The sequence below is a fragment of the Sebastes fasciatus genome, chromosome 14 (assembly GCF_043250625.1).
Source record: "Sebastes fasciatus isolate fSebFas1 chromosome 14, fSebFas1.pri, whole genome shotgun sequence".
Lineage (NCBI taxonomy): Eukaryota > Metazoa > Chordata > Actinopteri > Perciformes > Sebastidae > Sebastes > Sebastes fasciatus.
In genome coordinates this window covers 19,603,887-19,631,807 of record NC_133808.1, presented here as the reverse complement: position 1 = coordinate 19,631,807, position 27,921 = coordinate 19,603,887, and the positions used below count along the sequence as shown (strand labels likewise).

General features: G+C 38.7%; 4 protein-coding genes across 17 annotated transcripts in view; 2 read left to right on the top strand and 2 right to left on the bottom strand.

Annotated features, from left to right (window-relative positions):
• The window catches only part of dip2a (disco-interacting protein 2 homolog A), a 101,693-nt gene extending 86,992 nt beyond the window's left edge, over positions 1-14,701 (bottom strand). For 4 of the 9 annotated variants that reach the window (XM_074659540.1, XM_074659541.1, XM_074659545.1 and 1 more), the window contains exon 1: positions 14,179-14,699. In XM_074659540.1, coding sequence (XP_074515641.1) covers positions 14,179-14,302 — 124 coding nt within the window. In that variant the 5' untranslated portion in view covers positions 14,303-14,699. Of the gene's footprint in view, positions 1-14,178 lie in introns of all 9 variants that reach the window. The other 5 variants (XM_074659542.1, XM_074659544.1, XM_074659546.1 and 2 more) reach the window with 2 other exon arrangements.
• The window catches only part of prmt2 (protein arginine methyltransferase 2), a 303,518-nt gene that overhangs the window by 257,712 nt on the left and 17,885 nt on the right, over positions 1-27,921 (top strand). The window lies entirely within an intron of this gene.
• Positions 15,857-22,773, bottom strand: LOC141782797 (CASP8 and FADD-like apoptosis regulator). 2 transcript variants are annotated; one of them, XM_074659533.1, is made up of 10 exons: positions 22,496-22,773; positions 22,075-22,416; positions 20,727-20,832; positions 20,422-20,557; positions 19,462-19,511; positions 19,303-19,372; positions 19,054-19,106; positions 18,865-18,943; positions 17,197-17,701; positions 15,857-17,105 (listed from the first exon to the last, which is right to left on the bottom strand). In XM_074659533.1, exons 2-10 carry the CDS (start codon positions 22,368-22,370, stop codon positions 16,976-16,978), a joined length of 1,425 nt encoding a protein of 474 aa, XP_074515634.1. In that variant the 5' UTR covers positions 22,371-22,416; positions 22,496-22,773; the 3' UTR covers positions 15,857-16,975. The 2 variants fall into 2 exon arrangements, with proteins under 2 accessions (XP_074515634.1, XP_074515635.1); XM_074659534.1 differs by having other exon boundaries at positions 22,075-22,426; positions 22,496-22,771.
• LOC141782805 (hyccin 2) overlaps positions 24,400-27,921 on the top strand; it is a 51,711-nt gene continuing 48,189 nt past the window's right edge. For 2 of the 5 annotated variants that reach the window (XM_074659556.1, XM_074659557.1), the window contains exon 1: positions 24,400-24,647. The gene's annotated coding sequence lies outside the window, so the exon portion shown is untranslated. The remainder of the gene's footprint in view (positions 24,648-27,921) is intronic. The other 3 variants (XM_074659551.1, XM_074659552.1, XM_074659560.1) reach the window with 2 other exon arrangements.

Below are 27,921 nucleotides of genomic sequence, written 5' to 3'. Positions count from 1 at the left end.
AAACTTTCAAATATATGACCCAAGTTGTAATAAACCAAAACATACATCAACAAGCTAATATTTGTGTCATGTTTTTACATCAATTACTAGTCACTTCAGCTGTTCCTGGGTGTATCTTTCACCTCAGGGTGCTTTGAACGCATGTGCTCTAGCTCTTAAATGCAGCACCAGGAACTGTCTCATGAAAAACAGCTTGGATGTTTATCGAGATGATTTATAACTTAAAGACATTAGTTAGTGAGTGTTTGTTAAATGCGGAAAGAGAGTCCACACTTTGTCAGTTATGCCTTGGGAGCTTTAAATGCAGTCCTGACTTGCCTTCGCTTTGCGTCTTTCTGGCTATACAGGTACACTTTGAATAAAGCACTATAGGAAAAGTCTCTGGAGAGCGACAGCAGCAGAGTTTGCCTGAAACTGTCTGCTTGCTCAGAGACACAGGCTGAAAACACATTTTCTGGTATGTGAGCTGAGTTTTAGATCTAAAAAAAGCCTGGCGTTAGCCCCACAATAAAAAAAAACAACCTCACTTCAGTTTTATTTTATTCCTTCCCGCCCATAGTCTACTGGGACACCTCAGGGAAAGAGGAGGAGGGGGCAACTTGGCCTTGTTCTTTTAAAAGGCTGGGACAACCTGCTATGCTGTATGCCTGTTTGGTGTGTGTAGTCGTGCCCTCCAGCAGTGATGGAGATTTAGAAAGCCCTCTCCTCACGGTTAAGTTGATAGGTCATGGCACATTCCAGACATTTTCTGTCTGTTTGTTTTCCACCAGGAAGGCTCACAATGCAGCCTGCTGCTGCTACAAAGGGCTGTTTGTCTTTGATCTGCACATCCCACCTGAGTAGGCCTAGACATCGATTGAAGTTCAAACTTGTTTAAGGTCTACTCAGACATCTCTAAAAAAAAATGAGGTGACTATAGTCAGAGCAATGTGATTAGACACCACTCTTGGCAACAAACGCATAATCCGAATTATACATTTCCTGGCAAAACATCTATTGTAAGTAAAGCAGCAAGAGTTAAGTTAAGTTCCCCTTTGTAGTGCTTCCTCCACACTTTCACGGAGAGCTGCTTGTTGGCCAGCTGCTGATGGAGCTAAGTTCACAGCCTCCACCGTCCCGTCACGCTGTCCAGGCTGACCTCTGCTAGCTCCCCCGGCCAGAGAAGGTCAAAAGAAGCTAATAGGTGTTGATGCCACTGACCGGTACATCATTACACCACCGCTCTGGAATGAATTATCATCACTTATCTTAATTCAACACTGCCAACTCCTGTCAGTGGCAGCTTATTTAAAGGTCCCATAATGTAAAAAGTGACATTTTCATGTCTTTTTTATTATAAAGCAGGTTTAAGTGCTGTATAAATACTGTGAAAGTCGCGAAAGGCTCAATCCATGGAGAAATACACACAGCCCATATTCAGAAACTGTTCCTTTGAAACAAGCTGTCAGGACTTCTGTAATTTTGCGATGTCACAAATTGCGTTGTGTCTGAAATTCCATACTAATATGCTATTTAGTACACTAAAACAGTATGTGAATTATTTTAGTATGCCCGAAACCTTAGTATGAAACCAATAGTATGCAAATTGTATACTATTTATGGTGGAATATTACAGTATGCAACGCTGGACACTACGGTGGTACAAGTATCCTACAATGCAATGCGGTAGTGACGACACCGTTCATAACGGATGTTGACGGACTGCTCTGTAACATTGATAACGCTTTAATTTAACAGTAAGTATAATATTTCGCTTTGCTAGGTGTATTATATATTTTAAATGAATTCAGACCCTCACAAACCGTCATTTTGGTCACATGAGGTTAGCACGGGTTACCATGGTTACACGTCTCCAACCGGCAAGGAGGCTCTCAGGAAGTGACGACGTAAATTATTAATCAGTGCATCCGAAAAGATACATACTACTGTTTATTCACGCAAAGGTATATTGAACGATAGTACACATATTGGGTATGTAGTGCATAATGTGTGATTCTGGACGCAGCCAGGACGTAAACATGGGCCCAAACTGTTGCCTAGAAACGCAATTCCATTGCGTTAAAATGGATCGTTTCAGAGGGTAAATACAGGCATATTCATACAGACAGTATGAGGGAAATAAAGGGTTTTTTGAACATTACAGCATGCAAACATGTTCTAGTAGAAACATAAAATACAAGTATGAACCTGAAAATGAGTACATTATGGGACCTTTAACTGGGATTCCAAACGGCACTCTACCCAACGCTCTCTGACGAGACAGAGCAGATTTGATAGACAATCAGGAGCTTCTGTGATGCCTCTTGATGTGTTTTCACATTATCAGCGTTTATTATAAACCTAACAGGTATTATGTGAATAGGGAGCTGATAGGGCAAAGGAAGTAAAACCAGTTAGAGCAGCTTGGTGGTTCAAGAGGGTGTAATATTATCACTAAAAGTTCCACTCTGTATTACGACTAACTCCAGATCTGACATGTGACACTCTTTTGCCTACATGTGCAGAACAATCACAAAGTGTTTAAGAGTAATTGAGAGGCAGTAGAGTCAAGGCAATGTACACCATTAATGCTTCAGATTGAATGTGTTAAAGGGCATATGTGTTATGTTTAGCAATGTGTATAATGTTTCAACAATGAACGTATAGCAGTAAAACATATTAAATGAGAAAAGTTGAGATTACATAATCAAGACAGCAAAAAGGAGGTGATGAATGAATGAAGGACTATTAATGAAGTTTTACCTTGAGCTCTGAAAAACTTTATAAAGGCTCCCTGCACAGCTCAGTGACCTCAGCCCTGCAGCCTCCTTCTATCCTCTGCAAGCAATTCGCTAAGCACCTTGAAAAACACTGCAGTGCAAATGTTGTGAACATGCTGTACTTCTGCAGGAACCATGAATAATAGAGCCAATATTTTATCTTTCAGAGGTGTGAATCAGAGGATTTAGAGAGGATTCAGCTATCTGAGAAATACGCTGTATGTGTTGTGACTGTGATTAGACGAGGGAGGACAGATTGAGCTGTGGTGTTAACTAGAGGAGGGCTCCTTAGGTGCCATCCGACTCTCATGCTGTCGCCATCAGATGGGCACAGAGAGGGATCACAGATACACACCTATGCAGGTAGGCGAATGGGCAGCAAAGAATTCACACCAGAAAGCTGATGGAGGCAGAACAAAAGCCTTGCTGGGCAGAAGAATGCGGTGCATAAAGCAGCAGAGTGGATTTTGCAATGTGTCCTTGAAGTGGGGCATGCGGCTTGTTTGGTCAGCAGATCTCCCTGGCGCCGGTGCCCGTTGCGCTGCCCTGCGCATGCCATCTCTCTTGCAGCAAGGACACATACAGTGTCATCACAAGCACAGTACCTGGTGGCACCCATTATGACAAAGGAAATATTCTGAAACTGAGGAGATATGTATTAAGTTGTGCAAAAATGATGCTCACACCTTTATTCATTTAGAAACAATCTCTGGTTGAGTGCTACCAAATGCACCTTCTGGTTAATCACAGAGCTCAGTGGTGTCTCTGAAGCAGGATGGGCGGTACAGTATGGTGGCCTGGCAGGAGGCTGGCACTATCTTTATACTAGGGATGCAAAACTGAACTGTAAAAATTGCATACAAACCGAACCGTGGGCTTCTTGAATCGCATCACAATTAAATGCTATAATATTAGCATTACTATTAAATGCTTATTTGATGAGGTGCCAGTGACATAGAAGAGGTAATTATTGCTCATTGGTCGTCCTTCAACCACAAGGTCGGCGGTTCAATACTCGGTTCCTACTGTCTGCATGTCGAAGTTTCCTTGAGCGAGACACTGACCCCCAAGTTGCTTCCTGCTCATAAAATACTTAGGATGGGTTAAATGCAGAGGTCAAATTTCATGTATGTACCTGTATGTATATGACAAATGTAATAAAGTTTTTAATTATCTGAACATAGGCCTACTTGAGCATTAAGTAGCCTGCCTTATTACACAAATAAAATCAGTGTTATGGCTTCATATAATATAGAAATATCAATTACTATCAATCAATTAATCTATCTGAGTTCAGACACATTGGAAATTGTAAAAATTTTTCTTCTCCCTAATGTGCAAAACAAACAGAACCAAAACCGTGATCCAAAAACTGACCCACCCAAACTGTGGGCTTGTTGAACCGTTGCACCACTATCTCTCTACTGTTGTCTTATCAAAGGGCCAAGTCTCCGGTTGGCTTGAAAAAGACAAACGTCCTGGTTCTGCACAGCCATCTGATTTAAAAGGTTAAAGGAACTCAACTGCAGGAGACTTAAGTCAACAGAAAAGTGAAGACAGACATACAGTATTATAAAGTAGGAGCCAAGTATTATTGGGTGTTGGCCAATGCAAAGACAGAGTCCATGATCTGGGGCTTTACTGTATTTATTGGCCTCATAACAAACTGATCGAAGCTTTGATATAGTATGGATAGTAATAATCTCTGTTTATCTGTTTTTCTACATTAATGAACCAGTTGGAAGATTGTTAGCTCCCCATTTAGCCAGCATACATTTTCAGTGGTTGAAAAGATTACAGCATTGCATTTCTCTAGAAAGTACTGGAGCAAATCATGTGGAATTGATTCAGCGTTTGCTGTGTTTTCTCACAGTAAATGAAGTGTACAGCTAGCTGTCTGTGACAGTTAACGCTAGGGCTGTGAAAAATCTGGCGATACGATACGTATCATGACCCCAGTATGCAGAAATATTCAAATACATCATTTTAGAATAGGCGAAAATAACACATACTGCATGCAAAAAAACTACTCTGTTTTTTACCAAAACTGTATGAGTTTATCATAAAGTGGGCATGTCTGTAAAGGAGAGACTTGTGGGTACCCATATTGAACACTTTTTCATTCACATATATTGAGGTCATAGGTCAAGGAACCCCTCTGAAAATGGCCATTCGTTTTTCCTCGCCAAAATGTAGCAAACTTTGGAGAGTTTGCGACATGCAAGTATGACATCTATGGATTCCTTAGGTTTTCCCGTTTCATATGACGCCAGTACCTTCACTCTAGCTTTAAAACTGACCCCGCTACAATGTCTGAAAGACAGAGTAGCGTCCGGGTCCGAATCAATAGCGTCACAAAACTAGTTATCACAGGTCCATGTCTGACCAGAGTAATTAGATGTACTACATGTCAATCAAAATGCTGCTGTTTGTCACAGGTTGGTGACTGTGGGAATCAGTGTGGCTGTGTAATCAAATTGTTCAGCAATTTCTGCCCCAGCAATAAAGCGCTATATGTGATAAACACTGCTGAGATAACACTAGTAAGTCACTTCATGGTTGAGACAGTTGAGAGAGAATGGAATGCAAGTTTCAGAACAAACTTTAAAATCCCTCTGAGCCAAAAGCCTTTACAATACTTCCACATGGACATACAAGATAGCTGGGAATCAATCATTACTGGAACAATTAGTTGGTGCTCATGCTCATCATGTAAAAATGTGACCAGAGCAAAAAATTAAAATAAGTCGACACAACAACCTTAAAGTCAGCTGTCGAGTAAAAATATGGTGGCAAATATTTACTGCTTCTAAAATTAGATGCATTCTTTTCTCGATTTCATACAACAGTTGCATGAATGCCTTCGGGTTCGTTGACAAGATTGAGCCATTATTTTTTCCATTTTAAATACTACATTGTTAAATAGTTAATGGGTTAAAACCAGGGCTGTCAATCGATTAAAGTATCATTCAAATCGCATGATTGTCCACAGTTAATCACGATTAATCGCAAATGAATCAAATTTTTTATCTGTTCAAATTATACCATAAAAGGGAGATTTCTCAAGTATTTAATACTCTTATCAACATAGTAGTGGACAAATATACTTGCTTTATGCAAATGTATATATTTATTATTGGAAATTAATTAACAACACAAAACAATGACAAATATTAAAATAAAAAATCACAAGTTGCGTTAATGCGTTAAAGAAATGAATGGTGTTGAAACGTATCGCGCTAACTTTGACAGTCCTAGTTAAAACAATAGATCAAATGATAATGATATAACCAATACTGAAAACCTTTCCAATGAGGGAAGCCACAGGGACACTAAAATCACTTTGCTGACAGGAATCTCACTCTGTGGACTCATCCACGCTTGAATAAACAAAGAGAGAAGAACGGACATATTTCTACATATTACAATCCCATTCCATTAAATATTCATGGCTCGTATAACGACAGAGACAGGATGTTGAAGAGCACTGTAAAGAAAACAAACAGACAGGACCTGCAGTAGAGAGCAACAAAATGTAGCGGGACCGCCAGGACAATAACTAAAACGCTAAAATGAAACAGCTCTGTGGTTTGTTAGGAGCACCATAACAATCCACAAACAGAAAGTAAATGGACCAAACATGCACACACTTCTTCCATGTGCACAGACTCTCATACACTATACAGGCAGTAGAAGCATATGAGAGCAGCACAAGAATCTGAAGCTCTACTCCGCTCTGAGGCACACCCTTGAAATATTTATGACCCTCCACGTTCTATCCTCCGCCGTGGCAGGGGCACGGCATAGCTGGCTCTTTATCTCCAAACTGGACTTTACAGCAGCAGCCAGCTAGCTCGCTCCGAGGCTCAACATTCTTCTCTTTTGGATCCTATTACAGAGCTAACCAGCAGCCATTTACAAAGTCCCCTCAGTAATCGCCCTAAATCCTACATGTTCTCAAAGCTCTAAATGCACAATGTGATTGTACATTCATCAAATGTTTGGTTTTGCATAACAACAGGGTGAACTCACTGGGTGAGCCCAGTGGAAGTTCTTTCTTCGTGAGTTGGTGGTGGGAGTAGGTGACCACAGATAGGAATGAGTCAAGACCAGTGAGCAGTTCTTCTCTGCACTGAGTGGTCTTTCCTCAACAAACACTGTGGTCCTATACTCACTGGAGTTTCCTGTACACTCATACTTTCCAAAAAGAGGTTTTACTGCTGACCACCAAAGCTATCCGCTAACCCTAACCTTGTGCAGGCCTATAACCTTGGCTTGACTCAGGTTTGATTGTATAACAGGCCTGTATACTTACTCAAGGATCCGGGGAAAATATGCCATTACAGGGCTGCCCACTCTTAGTCACTTAGTCGACAAATCGGTCGTTTTGGTCTTAGTCGACTAAGATTCCCATAGAAGATTAGTCAGTTTTTTATGGGGTTTTTTCATGCGGAATGACTTATTTCCAAGAAACGTATGAGCACATCTCTGGTAAACACAAGATTTAAAGTGGCACTTTTGTGTGATTCTCTGTGGAGAATCTCAGTTTTACAGATCTGTTGATAAAGTCAAGTAATTGATTACAAAATCGTATGAGTATTACGCTAAATTCACACCAGGTAGCGGCTGTGTTTCACAGGGGGAAGAAATTCTCTGTAACATAGGTCAATATGGAGTTACAGGATCTGTTTTCTGATTGGCAGCGGGTCCCTTCTGGCTGCTAAAAGTTAAACTTTTCCCAACTTTTGGGATGGCAACTCGCCACAAGTCGCCACTGTGAATTCAGCGTTAGAATTTCTTTGGTCTCGAGGACAGGACAGCCCTATTTTTTTCAAGGTGCTTGCCTGCCCATCGGGAGCAACTTGGGGTTTAGTGTTTTCAGACACTTCGACAAGCAGACAAGAGGAGCCGGGTATTGAACTCCCAACCTTGTGATCAACGGACAACCACTCTACCTCCTGAACCACAGCTGCCGTGGATATTAGCTGAGGCTACAAGTCCTGTAGAAGTCTCTAACTTGTTTACTGTGGATCTACAGTAAACTACAACCAATGAGAATGTCATACTAGCTTATATGAAAAACCTTCATGTGTGAAATTGAAAACCTTTCACACAACAGCAACTTACTTTCTGACTCTTTTTGGTCTTGTTTCCTCTCTCACACACATTAACTTAGTATTGCTTCTCTCCGCTCTGCCTGTACACACTTAAATCACATGGTGTACTGCAGTGTTGTCATTACAGTTTAGGGAGAAATTAAGAGCGCTTGTTTTGATGAAGCGGCTCTCCCTGCTAATAAAAATACTGCAGAGTCATCAGGTCAGAATGAGATTGATAACAATTAACGGCCCTGCTCTACTTTAAGGCCAATTTAAACTTTCTAAAACAATTATTTGGAGCTACAGTTGTCCATTAACATCATTAATATAGACACCACTTATCATTACACCATGAAGCCTCCGTCAGTGCCAGCTTAATCATCACCATCTCATTACTACAGTTACCAGCACTTGACAGCACTGTGCCTGATCACCTACAGGGTCTACAGTGAGTAAAGTTTCATCTTATCTATGTGATTAGATAAGGGGAAACTTTAATGATTTCCGTGGGGGGATATTGGGTCATTGCAGGAGCAGATACTAGGATATAGATAAGAGTAGGAACAAATGAAAACAGTGTCCACCATTAAACTGAGTAATCTGAGCCACATTTATGCTGCTGGATCTCCTTTCAAACACCTTAAACCTGCAAAATAAAAAAATTCTCTATGAATACAAACAACCATAAACAAGCCAGGCACTACTACCTAAACTACCAAAAACCTGCACTGTTCCTCTGTAAATGTTTGTTGAATGGGAGCGGGCAAAACAAGCAGAATGACCAACCAGGGGTTTGGCAGTTTCCCAGCAAACAGCAGCACTGAACTAAAAATGACTTTGTAATCAGAGGGTTTAGAGAGCAAACAAAGGAGGAGGGAAGAAAACCAGCGAATGGAATCGAGTGAGTCTATGAATTACTCAGCAGACACGTCTCTCCCTCTTTACTCCCTGCAGGAGATAATGGGGATCATCCATCTTCTTGCCCTCCTTTACGCCACATCTTTGGACCACTCATCTGCATCCAGGTCAGCTGAGAAATACCACATGTTCTCTCCAATAACTATGATGTGGAGGATTTAGTAGGAGGGGATTTCAGTATACCGGCAATTTTGGGGAAAAATGGTAAATGGAGTGTATTTATATAGTGCTTTCCTACCTTACTGGACAAAACGCTTCATGCAAGACGCTTGCCTGCCCGTCGGGAGCAACTTGGGGTTCTGTGTCTTGCTAAAGGACTCCTTGCTCCTAAACCACAGCTGCCAAAACTTACAAAGCACAATTACCAAACTAGCATGATAACTGCACTGATTACAGGCCCTAAAAACACATTTTCTCAATCAGCTTCTATTGTGAGTGGTGCAGTCCGACATGATTACACAATTTAAAGTTTGGGTTGTTTGACATGAGAGATTTATGTATTTTTGTTTGAACTCTTCTCGCTGGTTTGAAGTGGGTGGGGATGAATTAATAAGATGTGATGTCACACACTTTCGTGTAGGGCTGCACAATTAATCAAAGTTTTATCAAAAACGCAAACAAAATTAAAAAAACATTCAGACAAACTGTAATTTGGCAGTATTTGGCTGCTCTGACAGGACAAGGGCCCTTCTCTCCCATCAAAAGCAGGCTCTCAAAGCAGGCATGATTGCGGCAAAAAAAATTATATTATTAAATTGGAAGTCTCCATCATCACCATGTTTCAGGAGGTGGCTCAACGAAATGCTTTCTATTGCTAAGATGGAATAGATTTGCTTTAGCAAATTGTTAAAGGTGAAATGTGTGTCAAAATACCATTTTAAATAAAATATTGTCTTATATTGTATTGAGATGTCATATTCTACAGACTTAAGAAAACATCTTTGTTTGGTACAGATTCCCACAAAAATCACACCATAATCATTTAAAAATGTTTTTCAATGATCATATCGCAATGGCAATATAAGTCAAAATGATCAGAATTAAACTTTTTTTTCAAACTCGTTCAGCCGTACTTCCGTTCACCAATCAGGATTTGGCAACACCTGATTCAGAATCAGATGTCAGTTGGTGGGTTGTTTGTTTACTTTCAATCTAATCTGATCAAACCACACCCACATGATCCTGATGAAGCAGATTGGCAGTTTTTGACTGTTAAACACTTAAAGGAATAGTTTTGGGAAATACAATAATTCACATTCTTATCAAGAGTTTGATTAGAAGATTGATATCACTCAGTAATAGCGCCCAGTACAGTAATTATGTTGCTGCAGCTGGATAGCTTAGTTTAGCACAAAGACTAGAAACATGGGGAAACAGCCTGGCTCTGTACAAAGGTGTCAAAATTCAACTACCAGCACCTCTAACGCTCACTAATTAATGTTATATGTCATTTAATCCGTATAAAAACCAAAGTGTTAAAGGTGCTATTGATAACATTCAGCAACTAGATGTCTCATTCTCCCTCCCCCATTCCATTGCATTTACTTCACAACAAGTCGTTGCCAGGCACTTACCATCAATCTCAGCTATTTATCTGTTTTTTTCTACACTGACTGACGACCCAGAGATACCAAATGATTCCAACGCCGTTTTAATATTGGCTCATAAGTCTTGTTAGAAGTGGGAACCAAATGTCAGCTATCTTCCACAGAGATAAACAAAACATTCATTTCAGACCCGCCAACATATTTCAAATGATTAATTCACAATCATTATAATTTTTTTCAGGAAAAGCCATACTTTTATTGAGCACATTTCTAAAGGCTCTGTGGTTGTATTATTTTTTAGAAAATATCCATCTACATAAAATGTTATCAATAAGACCTTTAACAAAAGATAGCCAGCAAGCATATTTTGCATAATATCAAACCATTCCTTTAATAAATAATGCCTAAGATGTTTGTTTTTTTACTCTGATTGTTGCTTATTAAGTTATGAATATTTAATATTATGGAGGAATGCCAAAGATTCAAAGCAAAATTTGCAGCGGCTTTAAACCTAGAAAAGCTCTTTTACTTACTTTGAGTCCATTTTCCACATTTAAAGCGATTCCAGGTTTAACTCAGTGAAGGTATCCAGATTATTTAGTAATCCTGCTTCACGAGGCAGACCCCGAGCGTACACAGTAAAGTGCTTTCAAATTATTAAACTACATAGACACATTGAGAAAAGTTGTAAACAAAAAAGAACAAATGCACATTCAAAGTGGCATAGAAAGAATAAGTGGGTGGGTTCTCATTACCACAACAACAAGTACAGTGAAGTAATCCAAGCATTTTAGGACATATGTTCACTAAGAAATAAATACAGAGTAGGATAAATTGAAAATAAATGCATCTCTAGAGGAAACCCCATTTATTATAACCACAATAAGAGTGCACAGATTGTTTATTTCACACTTCAGCAGGCCTAAACTGCTGATGCTGGAATATTATCAAGCTGAGCTGCTGGATTGTCTCAAACTCATGTTTTTCCAATGACTGCTGCTACTAAACTGCTTAAGAAAACATACATGACACATCTATTCAACTTCATGAATAATACAGTGTGCACCTACTGGCACACTCAAGCCGAGATGTGTCTCTTAGTGTGACACAGACGTGCCTGACTTTAAATCCCTGCGAGACAAGCTCATTGAGAAGGATAGAAAAACCTGCAGGATTCACAGGCTCTCATCTCCTTCCAATAAAACCACTCGTCTATTCTTTCCTGAGACAGGATGTGACGGGGAGGCAACCAAAGGGCATCATCACGAGGTGAAGAGTTCACAGCAGCGTACAGGAATAGGATTTGAGAGTGGGGAGAAAAAAAAGGTTGATTTCTCTTTACCCAAAAGAGAATTACATTTTCTTCTTTGATCAGGGAGAAAATAAATGAAATGTGGAGGTGGGGAGTCATGGAGAGAGGCATTGAAAGAGAGAGTCGGTGGAAGAAAAGCCAGAAAGAGAAACAGAGTCTGGGAGATGCTGCTATCAGAGCTCCAACATGGCAGGATGTGACATGTGGAGAGCAGGAAGAGGAAACTGGACAGATATAGATTAATTTGCTAGCCGCTCCTGAATACATGTCTATCCCATTAGGGGCCTCAGTGGCAGTTAACGTGCTTATCAAAGCGTGCACCTTTGGTCTATTCCTAACCCTGGGACGGTGCTACTGCAGCTAACACGGAGAAAGAAAAGCAGAAATTAACTACGGATCAGTGTGTTTTATATTATAAGTTCTACTGCACTTATTGTCTTGTAGAGTGAACACAGAAAGAAGGTGACCCCCTGGGGTCAAACACCAGATCTAATCAGGCTTAATGTAGATCATTAATCAGTATTACTTTACCACAGCTCAGCTAATTTCACCATGTGAGGAGCAGTTAAACAATGAATGTCACCAGCTAACAAAATACAAAAGCTTTGTGAAAAACAAACACCCGCTTCATTAGTTACAGTGTACTGAAACTCTTAAGGGTTTCAAGTCAGCGGGAGGATGAGCCCAGCTTTATTTACTTTCTACAGCGCTGAGTGACTACACTTAAATGTGAAGTCCAAGGGTTGACATTTTAATACAGTCAGCTACATAAATGTTACATCCAGTATTAGTGACATTTGTCCTTTAGAGCAAATATCAAGGAAAGTGATTATGTAGCGTAATAAATCATATCAGTAAATGTTGCTTTCAGGACTTTGTACAGGCACGTGCTTTCTGTTTCCGTCAGCCGGTAAGCATGATAGTTAAGGGTAGGGCTTCATATAATTATTATTTTGACTGTCGATAAATCTGTTGATTATTTTCTCAATTAATGGATTCGTTGTCAATCAGTGTTTCCCAAAGCCCAAGATGACATCCTCAAATGTCTTGTTTTGTCCACATCTCAAAGATACTCAGTTTACTGTCATAGAGGAGGAAAGAAACCAGAAAATAGTTGACATGCACGCCTCTGCTCAGTGCCTTCATATGCTTGATGTAGCTTACCATGCATCCTTGAGGTTCATTAAAAATAGTAAAGCTCTGTGAGTTGTACTCTCGGGTGGGATGGCCTGCACTGGCAACCCGTAGGCTCTCCCATTGGTGCATCCTTATATATAAGGTGATTCTGGGTCTGCTCCCACAATACTTAAGTGTTTTTACTACGCAAAAAAATTGTGGACAGTATTCACTGCGTTCACAGGACCTCTTTGTGCTCTCTGTCCCAAAAGCTCGGTCAAAAATTGGGGAAAGGGCTTTTGCATATTCTGCATCCTCAGCCTGGAATTTGCTCCAAAATGATCTAAAAATCAAGGAGCTGGTATCATTAAATATGTTTAAATCTAAAATGAAGGCTTTAGAAGCAGACTCTATGGCATGCCAATGTTTTTAGCCCCCTTGTTGTACAGCTGACTCCCAGAAAAGTTCCTTTTTGTCCCCGCATTTGTCTTTAGATAGTTCTCTTTTGATGCTAATTTTAGTGCTTTTGTGAATTGTATTTTATCTCTATTTGTGTCAATGTGTCTGCAACTTGCTGCTGACCGTCTTGGTCAGGTCTCCCTTGGAAAAGAGGTTCTTAATCTCAATGGGACTAACCTGGTTAAATAAAGGTTAAATAAATAAAAAATTAAAAATTGTTCCTCACTTCTCCCTTTCATTTAATTCAAAAAATAACAGACCCTTGATTATGCATGTGTGAAAACAGAGCCACATTAACAGTAGCATGGGTGTGTCAGCTGACTCAGCCCAGCTGTTAGAGGCAGATAGCCATCTGATCAAATATGGTGTTAGGAGTCTGGTATCTTCTGGACAATAGGAACAGCTGGACTTCATTAGAGGTGAAAAACAGTGTAGTGTAGTTTGTGCTGCAGTAGTTATACCAGTCATGATGAGGAGAAAAGTTCAGTTTTGGGGTCTCCCTGATTTATGTGCCTTAAGGTGTTTTTATTTATTTATTCATGTTTTTTGGGGGGGGGGTTTGTTTTGTTTTATTATTATTTTTTTTGTTTTGTTTTCCTTTCACTACTTGTGTTTTTGTATTTGCTTTTCCACAATTGTTTGTTTGCCCTTAGTTCCTAATATTGTCTGTTTTATATATATATATATATATATAAATAAGGCATGATACACACCCCACAGAAGTCTGTATCACTGACATGCACATGCTTCTTAATAAAAAATATTTGAAACGAAGTTCAGTTTTATGGGATATGTCTGATAGTAGCAGTAGATGCTGGCATGTTTTCAAACATGAAGCCACAAGGATAATAAAGGGCGGTGGTTCTCATTGCTTGTCATGTGCATGAATAATGTTTAACCCTCCAGGTAAAAGCAGCATGCATTTTGTCCACACGGTGCAGGTATAGTTTGTGTTCATGTTAACTTACCCTCAGAGAGCTCCAGCTCCAGCTCCGCCAGCTTCTCCCGGACCTCCGCCGGCAGGGTCATCGCGACAGCCGGCGTGGGCTCCAACATCATCGTTAGCAACCCGGAGGAGGTTCTCTCAGCCATGGTGAGAGACAGAGGAGCGCAAAATAGGTCCACTGAGTCGCCAATGAGGAGGACAATGAGATAAGAAATAAAAAAAAAACAACCCCTCCTCACTTGGTTTCCTCTAAGGAGGGCAAACTGGGTGTTGGTGCTCTCGTTTGCTCGCTGCAACGTCGTCCAGATGTGTGAGGAATCTCTCCAAGCGTCATGACGCGGCCAGCAGCGAGGCTATAGCAGACACACCTGGCTGCTGTGTGTCCATGTAGTGTTGTCCTGCTGGTGTCTCCGTGCACCGCTGTCTCTGTCCCCCACGGTGTCCTCCTGACTGCTGCTGATATCACTTCAACTGTGGAGGGAACTCATTCAACTCCTCGCTGACGCGCTTCCCACGGCGCAGTCGCCATTGCATCATAGCAACAGCAGCTCTGACCGTGCGCGTTCACGAGACTCCTGTGTGTGCGCGTCTCCTGATGTGTTCCTCATTATATAACTCTGCTGCCTCCTACTGTCATAATCACAGCACTGCATGATGCCACTGACGTACTGGACTACTAAAGGTGCCATATCATGCTCGTTTTCAGGTTCATACTTGTATTTTATGTTTCTACAAGAACATGTTTACATGCTGTAATGTTAAAATAAAAACTTTATTTTCCTCATACCGTCAGCCTGAATATGCAACAACAAATAACAATAACAATAAAAGAACAAAACATAAAGACCAAATAATGAGAAAACTAAAACCCAGAACCAATGGTATCAAAACAATAAGTTACTACACATAGGCCAAAAGAGGACAATATAAGGTGTGGGAAAAGGTGCACCAAGCTGTTGCCTTACGGAGTTAAAAAAAGCCTTTTTTTTAAATTTATTTAACCTTTATTTAACCAGGTAGTATTCATTGAGATGAAGAATCTCTTTTAATAATAATATAATAATCTTTATTTGTATAGCACCTTTCTAAACATAGTTTCAAAGTGCTTGCACTGATCAAATATGAATCAATATTCTGTTACTGTAATACCTATTTTCTCGCCTCAAATGTTTTCAGTGGATCACCTTAAACACCCATTTTTGATTTTCTTTTCTCTGAAGACTTATTGCTGTAGCCAAATGATATATTTATATCCAAAGCATCCGTCTGCCACATGGCCTGATTTAGCAGCTGTCATAAAGTCGCAGTCTTTGCTTTTTACTCTATAATTACCCAATAGTAATTCTAGTACTACAACTTTTCATTATATTGATTTTACTGATTTTTCTTTACTGTTATTTCCTGGCAATTTCTTCACATTACTACGTAATTAACAGCCCGTCAGTGCATGCAGTGTGTGCATTTTGTAGTGAACGATTGTATCTGTGGGTTACACGTTGAAGTACAAACATGTCTTTTTTTTATGAATTGATAAAGTTGTTGCATCAGGTTACATTTCCAAGCTGTTCTCAATAGTGCCTCTATTGTAGCCTAAATACTGTGTAATCTGGCTGCTTACATGATGCATAAAGTGAGAACTGCTGACATCTCAGAGTTGATTAGTACTTGAGTAAATGTACTTACACATATTGGTCATTATATTTCCTTCAGTGTTCTTGAACTTTATTTCAATTTTGCAAACAAAAATATTGGTATAACATAGGAATATTTGAACACAATATATATAATATACCAGGGATAAGTAAGTTAATTACTATTATAAAAAACAAACTGAACGTAATATATGGATTCATACATTTAATTGCTTTCACACTATTTGAGGTGCAAATATATTGTTGCGTTTACTTACTCATTGAAAAAGAGTTTATCTCTCTTAAAATGACTCTTGAATTAAATTACATTTGTAGCATAAACAGCTTTATATATGTAGTAGAATGCTTTACAAAAAGACAAAACCTTCAAAATGCACAAATCAAAGTTAAAAAATAAAATAAATACAAATTATATTAAAAGTAATAACAAATACAATACTAGTAATAGTTATATGTATGGATGCATGGATGGATAGATTGAGATAGAGATAGATAGATAGATAGATAGATAGATAGATAGATAGATAGATAGATAGATAGATAGATAGATAGATAGATAGTGTTTGCTTCATTCAACTATTTATTTTCACAGGTTCAAAAATGGTATACGATTTATAAAAAAATACAAATATACCTTCCACAAATCTGTTATAGCTGCACAGTGTTAGGCAAGAAAAGACTATTCACATTAATGCTTCAAAACCAAAATAAATTACACACGATTACATGTACAGTTTTATATGACTAAAACATACAGAGTCTTTATTGCATTTAATATTACTCCACTTTTTCTCTTGAATGAATTGAAATGTGCTGCTATTGTGAGGCTCTGATTGGATGTGTTGTTTGTAACTCAAAAATAAATAACATATGTCCTGACTTCATCCATCGCCACGATCCTCAGAAAATACCATACTTATGTGGGGAGAAAAATCAATGTGTAACATTAGCTGCAAAATATGGTGACTGTTGCCATACAATAAGAGGTGCTACAAGCTCCAAACATGTTTCCGATTAACTACATCGGTAAAAAAAAAAAGAAGTGTTTTAAGTGCTTAGAACCAGTAGGTGTCATTGCATACACAGTTAATATGTTCTTGTAAGGCAAGGAGTAGGCTTTATTAATAAAATGTATGTGGCTGATAAAAAGTGATGGTGATAAATCCGCTATATTAAGTAAAGATCTTTCCTTAAAGTATGTTTCAGGTCGAGGTGGTAGTCTGCTCCTGGATTCCTCCCGTTGTGTTCATAGATGGCCCCATTCACCTCGGTATGAACATCAATAAGATGTGTTTTCCTGTCAGAACAACAAACAACCGTTTAGTCTTTCGGCTTATATGAAAAATGCTAAACAAAAGCAGGATTTGCTGTTAAGTGTTTGCCCGTACCTTCTTTGACCTTTGTGTAAGGCGTCTGTCAGAGCCTTCAGGTAAATGGAGCGATGGTGTCTTTGCGCCAGCTGACATTCATCCGTCCAGCAGTGACTCCAGAACACATCTGCATCTGTAGGGATGATATCACATCTGGACAGCCCGTCACACCCATCTGTCTCCAGATCCTCATCCCGGTGCTCCATCGTCACACAAGGCGTGAACTCGGGGACGCTGTACCTCTGGATGAAGAAGAGTTTGGGCTTGCCAGCCAGCTTGGGGCATGCATCCGCCGTGAAAAGACGTCTGACATTGTCCAGACGTAGACCAGTGCCGTACGAGTCTGTGCCCAGGAGATGGCTTTCCTTACCACGGCTGATGATGCAACAGACAAAGGCGTCGCCTTCGAAGTTCTCTCTCTGTATGATTATCCCTCTGAGAGCTGAAAGAGTTTCGTCCACACTCAGCAATTTGTGGAGGACCACGTTGAAGTGAAGAGCCTTAAATGTCTGTTCCAACATGTCTGAGTGAGGAAAGAAAGGTGAAACCACAAGTGAACTTTTACCCCGATAATAAGTCACTCAAAAGATCAATGAAAGAGTTTGTGTTTATGTAGTTTATATTTTGTTCTTTTATGTAGAAGGTTGTCAAACACATTTTGTTCTCATCATGTTTTTGTATAGCACATTTGTTTTCTAGGGGTCTTTATTTTGTTGGTTATGATTTATGTTGCCTGATTCCGATTGATTTTGATTTGGAGATTGAGTACAGTACAGAGTTAGGCGTTCCCTTATGCTGGTTTACGCATTTTGTTTTTATTTTATAGTTAAATCTTTTGTAGTTATTAGTATTTTGAAATCTGGTTTTATTTAATTTTGTTGATTTATTTTTTACACTTCTTGGTTTATTTGGTTAATATTAAGTATCGCTAGTTTCAGTTATTCGTTTTTAATTATGGGATTGTTTAACTTTGAGTACAATATAGTTAAGGGATTCATTGAGTTTGATTCATTTTGTTTGTGCAATCAGTTTGTGGGTGGGGTTAATTTTTTAGTTGTGGGACATTTTGGTTTATTCATTTATTGGTTCAGCACATTTTGGATTATTAATGTGCTGTTTGTAAATAATGCATATAGGGATATTTGATTGTGATGTTCAATTTGTATTTTTGATCATAAAAGATAAAAAAAAGCTAACACAACCCCTCAGATATTCAGTTTACTGTCACATGAGTTGACATTCAAACTTCTCACATGGTTTCATTTAAATAACTATTCGAAGCCAACAAAGGTACACTTATGTATTGTTTCACCAAAAAGCAAAGATAAGGAAAAAGTCCAAAAAGTAAAAACTAATTTTATGTAGCAGAACTGTATTTTCTTCTTTCCTCTCTCATTAACCATTGCACGACCCTTCAGCTTTATCTTTTGACCTTTTGGAGGGGGCTGACCCCTGGCTTGGAAACCACTGGACTAACTACTTAACTGTATATAAAGTAGTTCAAAACTAGCTCCAGCCACAACAGCAAAATGCTGCTTACACATTGATGTATCAGTATCCATTTCTCTGCAGAATGAGTACTTTTACTTTGATACTTCAAGTAGCTTTTGGTGATAAATACTTTTGTATTTTTACCTAAGTAGGATTAATACTGGACTGTAAGGTACAAAGTGTTTTGTGTCTCACCTCCGTCATTACCCACGCAGTCTATGATAACACAAACTCCTCTGGGTTTAGTGTTACATTTGTACCTATCGAGTTGATTCTGTAATGCAAAAGAGAAAGCAAACAAGTTTCATAAATGCACTTCACTAATTTAACACACTCAAAAATATCAGGGGAAAAAACTGCACCAATAGTGAGTGAAAGCCTTACCTGACAGTTCTGCTCTCTGTATGCAGGCACTTGTACATGTATCTTTTCTCTAGCTGATGACAAAGATTAATACAGTGTTATGAATATTAAAATGAAACACAATGAGAAACCTGGGGGCTTTCCAACTGTTTGTACTGCGTAGCTATAAAGCCCCAAGTGAAATAGTATTGCTTATGCTTTTTCCAGGTATTTTACAGTATCTCAAATACATATCTTTTCAAGTTGATATAATTTGCTAGTATGTCTTACCAATGGGGAGAGACTGTGTTTGTCTTGTTTGCTGTTGAGAATGAGAACCACTTGGAGTGGGGAATGGACACTAAAGAGAAGATGTTTTTTTAAAAGGTATTAGTTTTATAATACAGAGAAAAAACTTTAAATGTTGAATAACTTTAGTAAACTACTTACAGGAGCTCTGTGCCTTTGCGGTTGAGATGAATGTCCTTCAGATGTTCCAACTGTGGTGCACATTAACAGAAATACAAGTGAATACAAGTACAGTAGTAAAGTATCATTTAAAGTACTTTGTGATTCTTCTTTCATATAAATCCACTTTTTGGCAGGCTAAAAGTTCAAATCTATAACATGTGGTTTGATAAATACAGAGTTTAGTAGTGAAAATTATCTAAAATATAAAATTTAATCTGGGAAAGAAAAAATCACTTTTTGTTGGAACTTGATGAAATGCACTTTTAGTATGGACAATGCATGTTCACTGGAAAAAATTGTCTAGCGTAGGTGGCTTTTATATTATATACAGTTTCTGTTCTGTTTCTGTGTAAATCATGTCTTTTAGTTTCTTTTCTGTTAGTCTGTGGGCCACACTAGATATCAGTATCATCTGAGTGGGCAAAACCTTACCTATACTAAATTGTTTATATAATATATAAGTAAATTAATATATATATATATATATATATATATATATATATATATATATATATATATATATCATATTAACAGTAATGTGATTTTGAATCTAAGGCAACTAATACATTTATAAAGGTTGTTCATTGTAACAAAAGCAATGTGTTTGAATCTACAAACACGTTGTTGTTTTTAAATGAAAAAATGTTGTTAAAATATGTACATATAATAATGGCAAGTGACAAAATGTAAGCTATGTGGTTTAGGAACTACATTTGTCTCTTTTTGTTCCTCTTCATAAGCGTCATGGACCGTTTCAGTGGTATGGAACACACAAAACAATCATTTTCACTTCCTATTTCAGCATTTTCCAGTCACATGAACACTGTACACCCTCAAACTTCACCTGAGACTTTCCTTTCACATTTTATCAAGGTGGATTTTCTTGTTCACGATTCATAAACTCTTATTGCCGTTCATAAAAGTAAAAGGCAGTCTCACCAGATATCTTGTATGTCATCACTTTTTTGGCCAGGTCGATCCTACCAATGTTTCTTAAGCAATCCTCTATGAAGTCGACTCGTTCAGGTGAAACCATATCCAGCTTCTCAAGCTCAATGATCAAATCCAGGAAACTCTGTCACAGAAGAGAGAGGGGGAAGTTTTCTGTTTGAATGCAGGTTAAAATTGTTAAATTTATCTTTGACATTTTGGGGTCAAGTAACTTCCCACCAAAACTCCCCTCCCACGCACATAAAAATGGGACATCCAGTAAGTGAAAGCAAAATTTAATTTATTTTTTTTACCTTTGCATTTTCCACCTTCTCACGGGGCAACGTGCTGCTCAACAAGAATTTCACACTGTCCAGATCGTCATTGGCCATATCCTCATTTATATTAGCCATCAATACTCTGCAATAAAGGAAAACATGATTACGTTAGGAACCGCATGTATATTAACTTGGATTGGATTGTTAAAATATAAGTAAGTAAGTAAGTAAGTAAGTAAGACTTTATTTATATAGCACATTTCATACAGGAGTTGCAGTTCAAAGTGCTTTACATAAAATAAATTAAAAAAACAAGCAGCAAGAGCAGTGCATGGAGTCAACAAAATCATGATAAAAATAATAAAACATTTTAGAACAGTAGAAATAGTAAAATATAAATAGTGCAGGATAAAATTCGTAGTGCAAGTTACAGAGAAAATGCGCTGGTAAAAAGATAGGTTTTAAGATGTCTTTTGAAAATGTCTAGGTATGACTTCTTATAACACATCTTAACTATGCAATAGAACCAGAGAGACTTGCAATAGAACCAGAGAGACTTAAGACAGCCTAGGCACAGGATGACTCAAAGTTTGACAGAAATGTGCTCAAAAGGTCAAGTAGAGGGGGGAAGTTATAGGCACTGTTATGTGGTCATGTATCCATGTTGAGGAGTACTGGGGTAAAATTGTTAAGTTAAGTTGGTTTTTAATGTCCACCTTGACACTGAACCTCAGGTGTTGCTTCTCCGTTTACCCAGTCCTCGTATTAAAGGCTTTCATCAAAGAAGGCTGTTCAGTATTCCTACATTTGCTGCCTGGAAAACTATATTGCTTAGATGGATCGATGACACACCCCCAACAATTGTGGGGTGGCATAAACTGATATTTGAGCTAATACCAATGAAATAACATACAGATTTAAAGGTAAAATGGGTGATTTCTTTAAGACCCTCTTTAAATACTGTATGCTGGTAAAAGATTTACAAAATATTGTACTAAAGGGTGTGATAGATTGCAATATTGAAAATTGTCAAAGTGACATTTTTGGGTTGTAAGGCGAGATATTTAGTTACTAACTTATTTATTTTGTTTTCTTATTTTTTTTTAACATGTTGGTGCATCACTGTCGATTGTAATCAACTGTAATGGGCTGAGCGCTTCCTTATCCTTATACACATACATATATAGATGCTATGACATTTTCCACTACATATTTACATGTGTACAATCATCCCTTTGAGTATATTATGTGCTATGTATGTATATCATGTGTCAGGGATCTACGTAAGTCTGGTGTTTAGTTTTTGCTGCCACTGTGTGTTTTGTCTGTGTAAGTGTTTAAAAGCATAATAGAAAAATATTGTTGAAGAAAAAACCCATCTTACCTGAATCTTGGCAGGACCTCCCTGTGTTTCAGAGCCCTCTCCACCTCGTCCCTGCTGGTTTTATACACCTTTCTCAGGATATCAAAACGTCTCAACTGCAGAATCAGCTCAGTCAGAAACAGATAGCCCCTCTCGTGGCACATCACTTTAGATTTCAGCATCTCCTTCATACAAGCCACGCTGTTCTCCGTGTCCAGGCTGTCACACAGGTAGAAGAGCCTCCTGCGCTCACAGCTGCTGAGAGCTTCTGCTGTTTGGTTGATGGCCTGGAGCTGGCGTTGATCCGGAAGAGCCATGGACTTTGGACTTTGGTACAAGAGTTGATTTGTACCAGCCTGTAAACTGAACCAGACTGAAAGTTAGTTGCGAACAAATCATCATTAAAGTACATCAAACTGAACAGATTATGGAAACAACCTACCTTACCGTCGAAATGTGACCACAGATCAACCTACAGAGGAATTTAGACGATGTCGTTAGCCCACGCACAAAGATGACGCACCACAAAAGTACGCTTCTGCTTCTGCTTCTGGGGAAGTACCTTAACTTACACAGAAACCCCTTAAATGGTGCACGCTGAGTTTCTGAAAGTCATCTAAAGATATGCACACTTGTCTACGCGATAGGTGCGAGGTAAAACTAATACTTCTTCTAGGTTATAAACAGCTGCACAACACTGAGATAAGTAAAGTGAAAGTGAAAGTTAAAAAGGCGGTAGCGCTTTGATAATAAATAAATTATTAAAGGCACATTGAGCAGCAGACCAAAGTCCATTTAAAGACAATTTACCAACACTTAAAACTACAAACTAGATGTATTCAAACCCTTTATTAATGACTTATTAAAATGTATAACGTTGGATGTGATGGCTTACTGGAGAGTGAGAAACCCATCAGCATTTATAAATTGATTAATACTATTTCTTTATTTCTGAATTTTGTTAATACAACTCTGATAATTCACTTCACAAACATGTTTGGACTGATAGATATCCCACCCACCCATGACAATACCCCGAGGGCACTCAAAAAAAACAAGTGTACAAAAATAAATATAAATAAATAAATAAGTACACTATACTTACACAATATACAATTAAAATAAAAGAATCATAGTACTGATAGAACTGCGCTCAAACCCGTGATGCTGAGTTTTCCGACAGCTTATGAATGCATCACTTCCGCTCCCAGCTGCATTGTCGCTCGAGCTTTTTTGCTTACCAAAGCGCACGAGTTCCGCTCAGTTCTGGCCAATCAGTGTCGCGCGGAGGGGAATTCAGGCTCTTTTTAGTGAGCCAGATCATTTGGCTCAGCTCACCAAGAAGAGCCGGCTCCTTTGGCTCCTAAACGGCTCTTCGTTTTAACACTTCTGCCTTTTATAATTCAGCCAAATTTAGCTTTAGCTGTTTTGACCTATGATTAGTATGTGTGCAGATATATCACTTAAATTATTCAATATAATTATACTAAACCTTATAATTTCCGGAATACCGTAATTTTGCATGCTGCTTCGTTTCCGACTGTCACTCATCTTGTCTGCTATTCGCGCACCGCACTCCTCTCTCTCTTTCTCTCCTCCTCTCCCTCCTGCTCTGTACCTGTAGACCGTCAGCGTGCCGCGCACTAGTGATGGCGAGCTGAAGCTTCATGAAGCATTGAAGCTTTCCAGCAATTGGTTCGGAAAAGGGTTAATTTCTCGAGGCTTCATGTGCACACGAAAGCACCTGGTGGCCAAAGAGTGTAAAACAGGTAGATATGATCTTAACCATGTGATCTGTGATATACTGTATTTTGCGCCAGTAAAGGCTGTTGGGAATGACTATAAACAATGAAAAAAAAATTATATTACCATGAAATCCATTCATATCTATATAATATATAATATAATGTCTATTTTCTAGTAAGTATATTATGAGTATATAACATACATGTAAAATAAACTGTAATTGTTTTGTGAGTAATGCATCTTATGTGTGTAAACCAATCCTTTGGTCAATAATTGTATTGTAGTGTAGTGTAATATAATATAATAATGGCAGAAGGTGTAATATTAGTGTTCTGTCTCACTTCTTAAAAGTGGCATTGGTTTAACCAGTGAAGATCTGAACCACTTCCTGAACCAGTCATGTGGTATGGCCGGCCAGCGAGGCTTCGGATGTCATCAATGACGTCATTGGTCTAAAACGATGCAAGCCTTTGTGGAAAACTTCCTGGATTACTCGACACACGCTCCGAAGCCTCGGCACAACACGTAACATCACTAGAAGATCATCCTATCATTCTGCCTTGAATTAATTAAAGATAAAAGGGGTGGGGGAAAAAAACGACTCTGGGACAGGAGCCGGCTCTTATCGTTCACTTAAAAGAGCCGGCTCTTTGAACCGGATCGTTCTTGACCGACACATCACTAGTTCAGCACCATTGCAGTGTGGAGGAGAGATCAGACTGGAGGTGTAGCTCAGCTGAGAGAAGAGAAGAGGGTTCATTTAACAGGAAAGATACTCGACCTAAGGGTGACCGCTCTCACCTTTACTGTCACCGCGTGCTATTTACCATAGAGCAGCTTCAGTCCTGGTGAGTATTCAGTGAAACATTCAGGTTTTCCAGGTAGTCGCAGTCATCATCATCATCAGCTCTGTGTGTGTCGGTGAGGAGGCTTCAACTGTCTCTAGCTAGGGGACAACAGAGACAGATGCTCCGGTGTGTTGAAGCCAGGCAGTTAACTAACAGTGTGGCCTGGTCACGACTGAGATGAGGATGTCCACAAGCTGCTAACAGCCGAGCTAAAGGCGGCTGACGATGAGCTCTTCAGGCTGTCGTGGCAGTCAGTGTTGTAATGAAGGTTAAGCTAGTTAGCAGTTTACCTGGCTAACAGAGCTGCGTAGAAACACACAGATAATACCACGTTGGCTATAGCTACTGTTAACAGTGTTTAAGGTAAAACAGCAGGTAGGTTGTCACTCACACATTTAATCCCTGAAATACAATACACCTCCACTCTTGAAGTTGAACTCTACAAAAACAGCTGCAGCTCGTTTGTTCTAAAAGAAAAAGGTTTTATTTTGAAATTATAAGCGGAAGTCTCAATTTGGCACCCTAGTAGGTTTTTATGTAGAGTAAATCACTAAAGTCTCTGAATAGCCTTTTCTAGCTACCCCCAGTGGCCTATACTTCTTTTAAACTTAAAATAAGAGAGTATACTTTCAGATTACTTTTTGTGTACTTGTCAGAGATATTCTTAACAAAAGTATACTTGGCTCATACTGGCAAGTCTACAGAAAAGTCTAAGTATACTTGCCTAATACTGACAAGTATACATAAAAGCGTATACAGAAAAGTCTAAGTATACTTGGCTCACACTGACAAGTATACAGAAAAGTCTAAGTATACTTGTCTAATACTGACAAGTATACAGAAAAGTCTAAGTATACTTGGCTCATACTGACAAGTATACAGAAAAGTCTAAATATACTTGCCTAATACTGACAAGTATACAGAAAAGTCTAAATATACTTGCCTAATACAGAAAAGCGTATACAGAAAAGTCTAAGTATACTTGGCTCATACTGACAAGTCTACAGAAAAGTCTAAGTATACTTGTCTAATACTGACAAGTATACAGAAAAGTCTAAGTATACTTGGCTCATACTGACAAGTATACAGAAAAGTCTAAGTATACTTGGCTCATACTGACAAGTCTACAGAAAAGTCTAAGTATACTTGGCTCATACTGACAAGTCTACAGAAAAGTCTAAGTATACTTGGCTAATACTGACAAGTATACAGAAAAGTCTAAGTATACTTGTCTTATCTGCCTACTTTTACTTAATCTTTCAATTGAGATATACTTAAGAAAAGTATAATTAAGTATTCTTGCCTTATAGGCCTACAGAAAGGTATACTTGGCTTGTAGTTGTGCTCTATTAGTAGGCCTATACTTCTTTTAAACTTAAAATAAGAGAGTATACAATATCTCCACTCTTGAAGTTGAACTCTACAAAAACAGCTGCAGCTCGTTTGTTAAAAAAAAAAAAATTATTTTGAAATTATAAGTGGAAGTCTCAACTTGGCACCCCATGTAGGTTTTTATGTAGAGTAAATCACTGTCATGTACAGAGCTAAAAGTCTCTGAATAGCCTTTTCTAGCTACCCCGAGTGTCCTGTTTTAGTGACCTGTATGCTTTATTTCTTGCTCATTAGTACTATCATGTATGTGAGTTTGCAGCAGTACCATGTGATTTAAATGACCACCATAAGTATGTACATGTCTCAATTTTGTTAGGTAAAAACAGTGCTATATTATTATACTTGGGCTATGCATCTTCTGCAGTAGGCCTGTAATACTCCAATAATATTCCAACTGGAACATTATAGGGTTATGGTGGTGTGTTTGTATAAAGTGTTAATACTTCAAGTGCTTTCTTGTGTTATTTGTAGTACCACTTTATAATATGTTATAGTATGTCTACAGCCTGGAATCAACAACAGCCAGACAGACAGACAGACAGACAGGCAGGTATACATGCAGAGCTGAGGTGTGTGAGCTGTTCATTCAGGTTTTAGGAGCAGTGTCCCAGTCAGGATGCTCCTACATATTATACAGCAGGATAAAGAGACACATACTCAATTTCTACAGTGAATGAAAGATACTAGGAGATATTGGGTTTGGGGGTCCTCCCCTAAGAAAATTTGAAGGTTTTTGACTTAAAACTATGTAATTTTACATCATTTGGGACGATTATTATTACTAGTTAAATGATTATTTTTATTATTTATCACAGCCTTTGCCTGAACATTTAATTCTTCTGAAAATGTTTGCCCTGTAAAATCATATTATATAAATCAAAAGAGCAGATTCAGATTACTTAAAATAATGTTTCATTAATTATATTTGTTCACAAAAGTTCACTCATTATTTTACAAAAAGGACATGAACATTGTATTGATAAATTACAGCACCCTCGTTCTCACTCCCACTCCTCTCGTCCAGGTGCTCCCCACATAGTTTTTATGTTCATACGGCTTATGAGGCGTGGCACAAATCCGCTGGCGCTGTGCCATTGTGAATCTCCCAGAGAACCTGATATGGAGAGGGCAGAGAAGAGTATCAGCAGCTTGTGAGAAGTGCCGGTACGCAAGAAAAAGTCACTGGTAGTGCGTACCGGTGAGCACTGGCCCACTTCGAGCACTGGGTATAAACAAATAACTGAGGCATTTCAGTAAATAAGGTGGAGAGTGTATAGTGCATGGCCATTTTAGGAGCATTAGACCAGGAGCCTGGTGGTACTTAAAGCTTTTCACCTAGAATCATTTAATCTGCTGTTTTCAAGCACTTATATCTACACCATTTGGCCGAAGACAGGTTCTCACTCTTACCCCAGTTCTGTTTGATAAACTGTGCTTGGACCGAACAGTGTTTTCACATCAGACCAGTAGCTCAGTCCTCAAAGTTACCAGCAACCAACACTCCTAACAACAGCAACATCACTAATTCATTCCTCTCTGCTCTGCCAAGCCAGTTTTACTTCTGCCAAGTTGCTTTCTTGTTGCCGTTGACACACTGCTGTTTTTATCAGTAAATGAAATGAATGCTACTTGGAGTGATATTTGGTCATGATAGGTAAACTACCCCTCAAATAATGGCGTCATCATGGGCAAAGATGTAGAGCTGAAGATCCAGATAATTCCATGCCATCTGCTGCTCACCCTCAATCATCATCATCATCATCATCATCATCATCATCCTCCTCTCTCCTCCTTCCTCGCTCTATCTCTGCCACCATGTGTTTTGGGACTAGGCTATCATCAGAGCTGTGGCCTATTTTAGACAGAAACTCCCATTTACCCA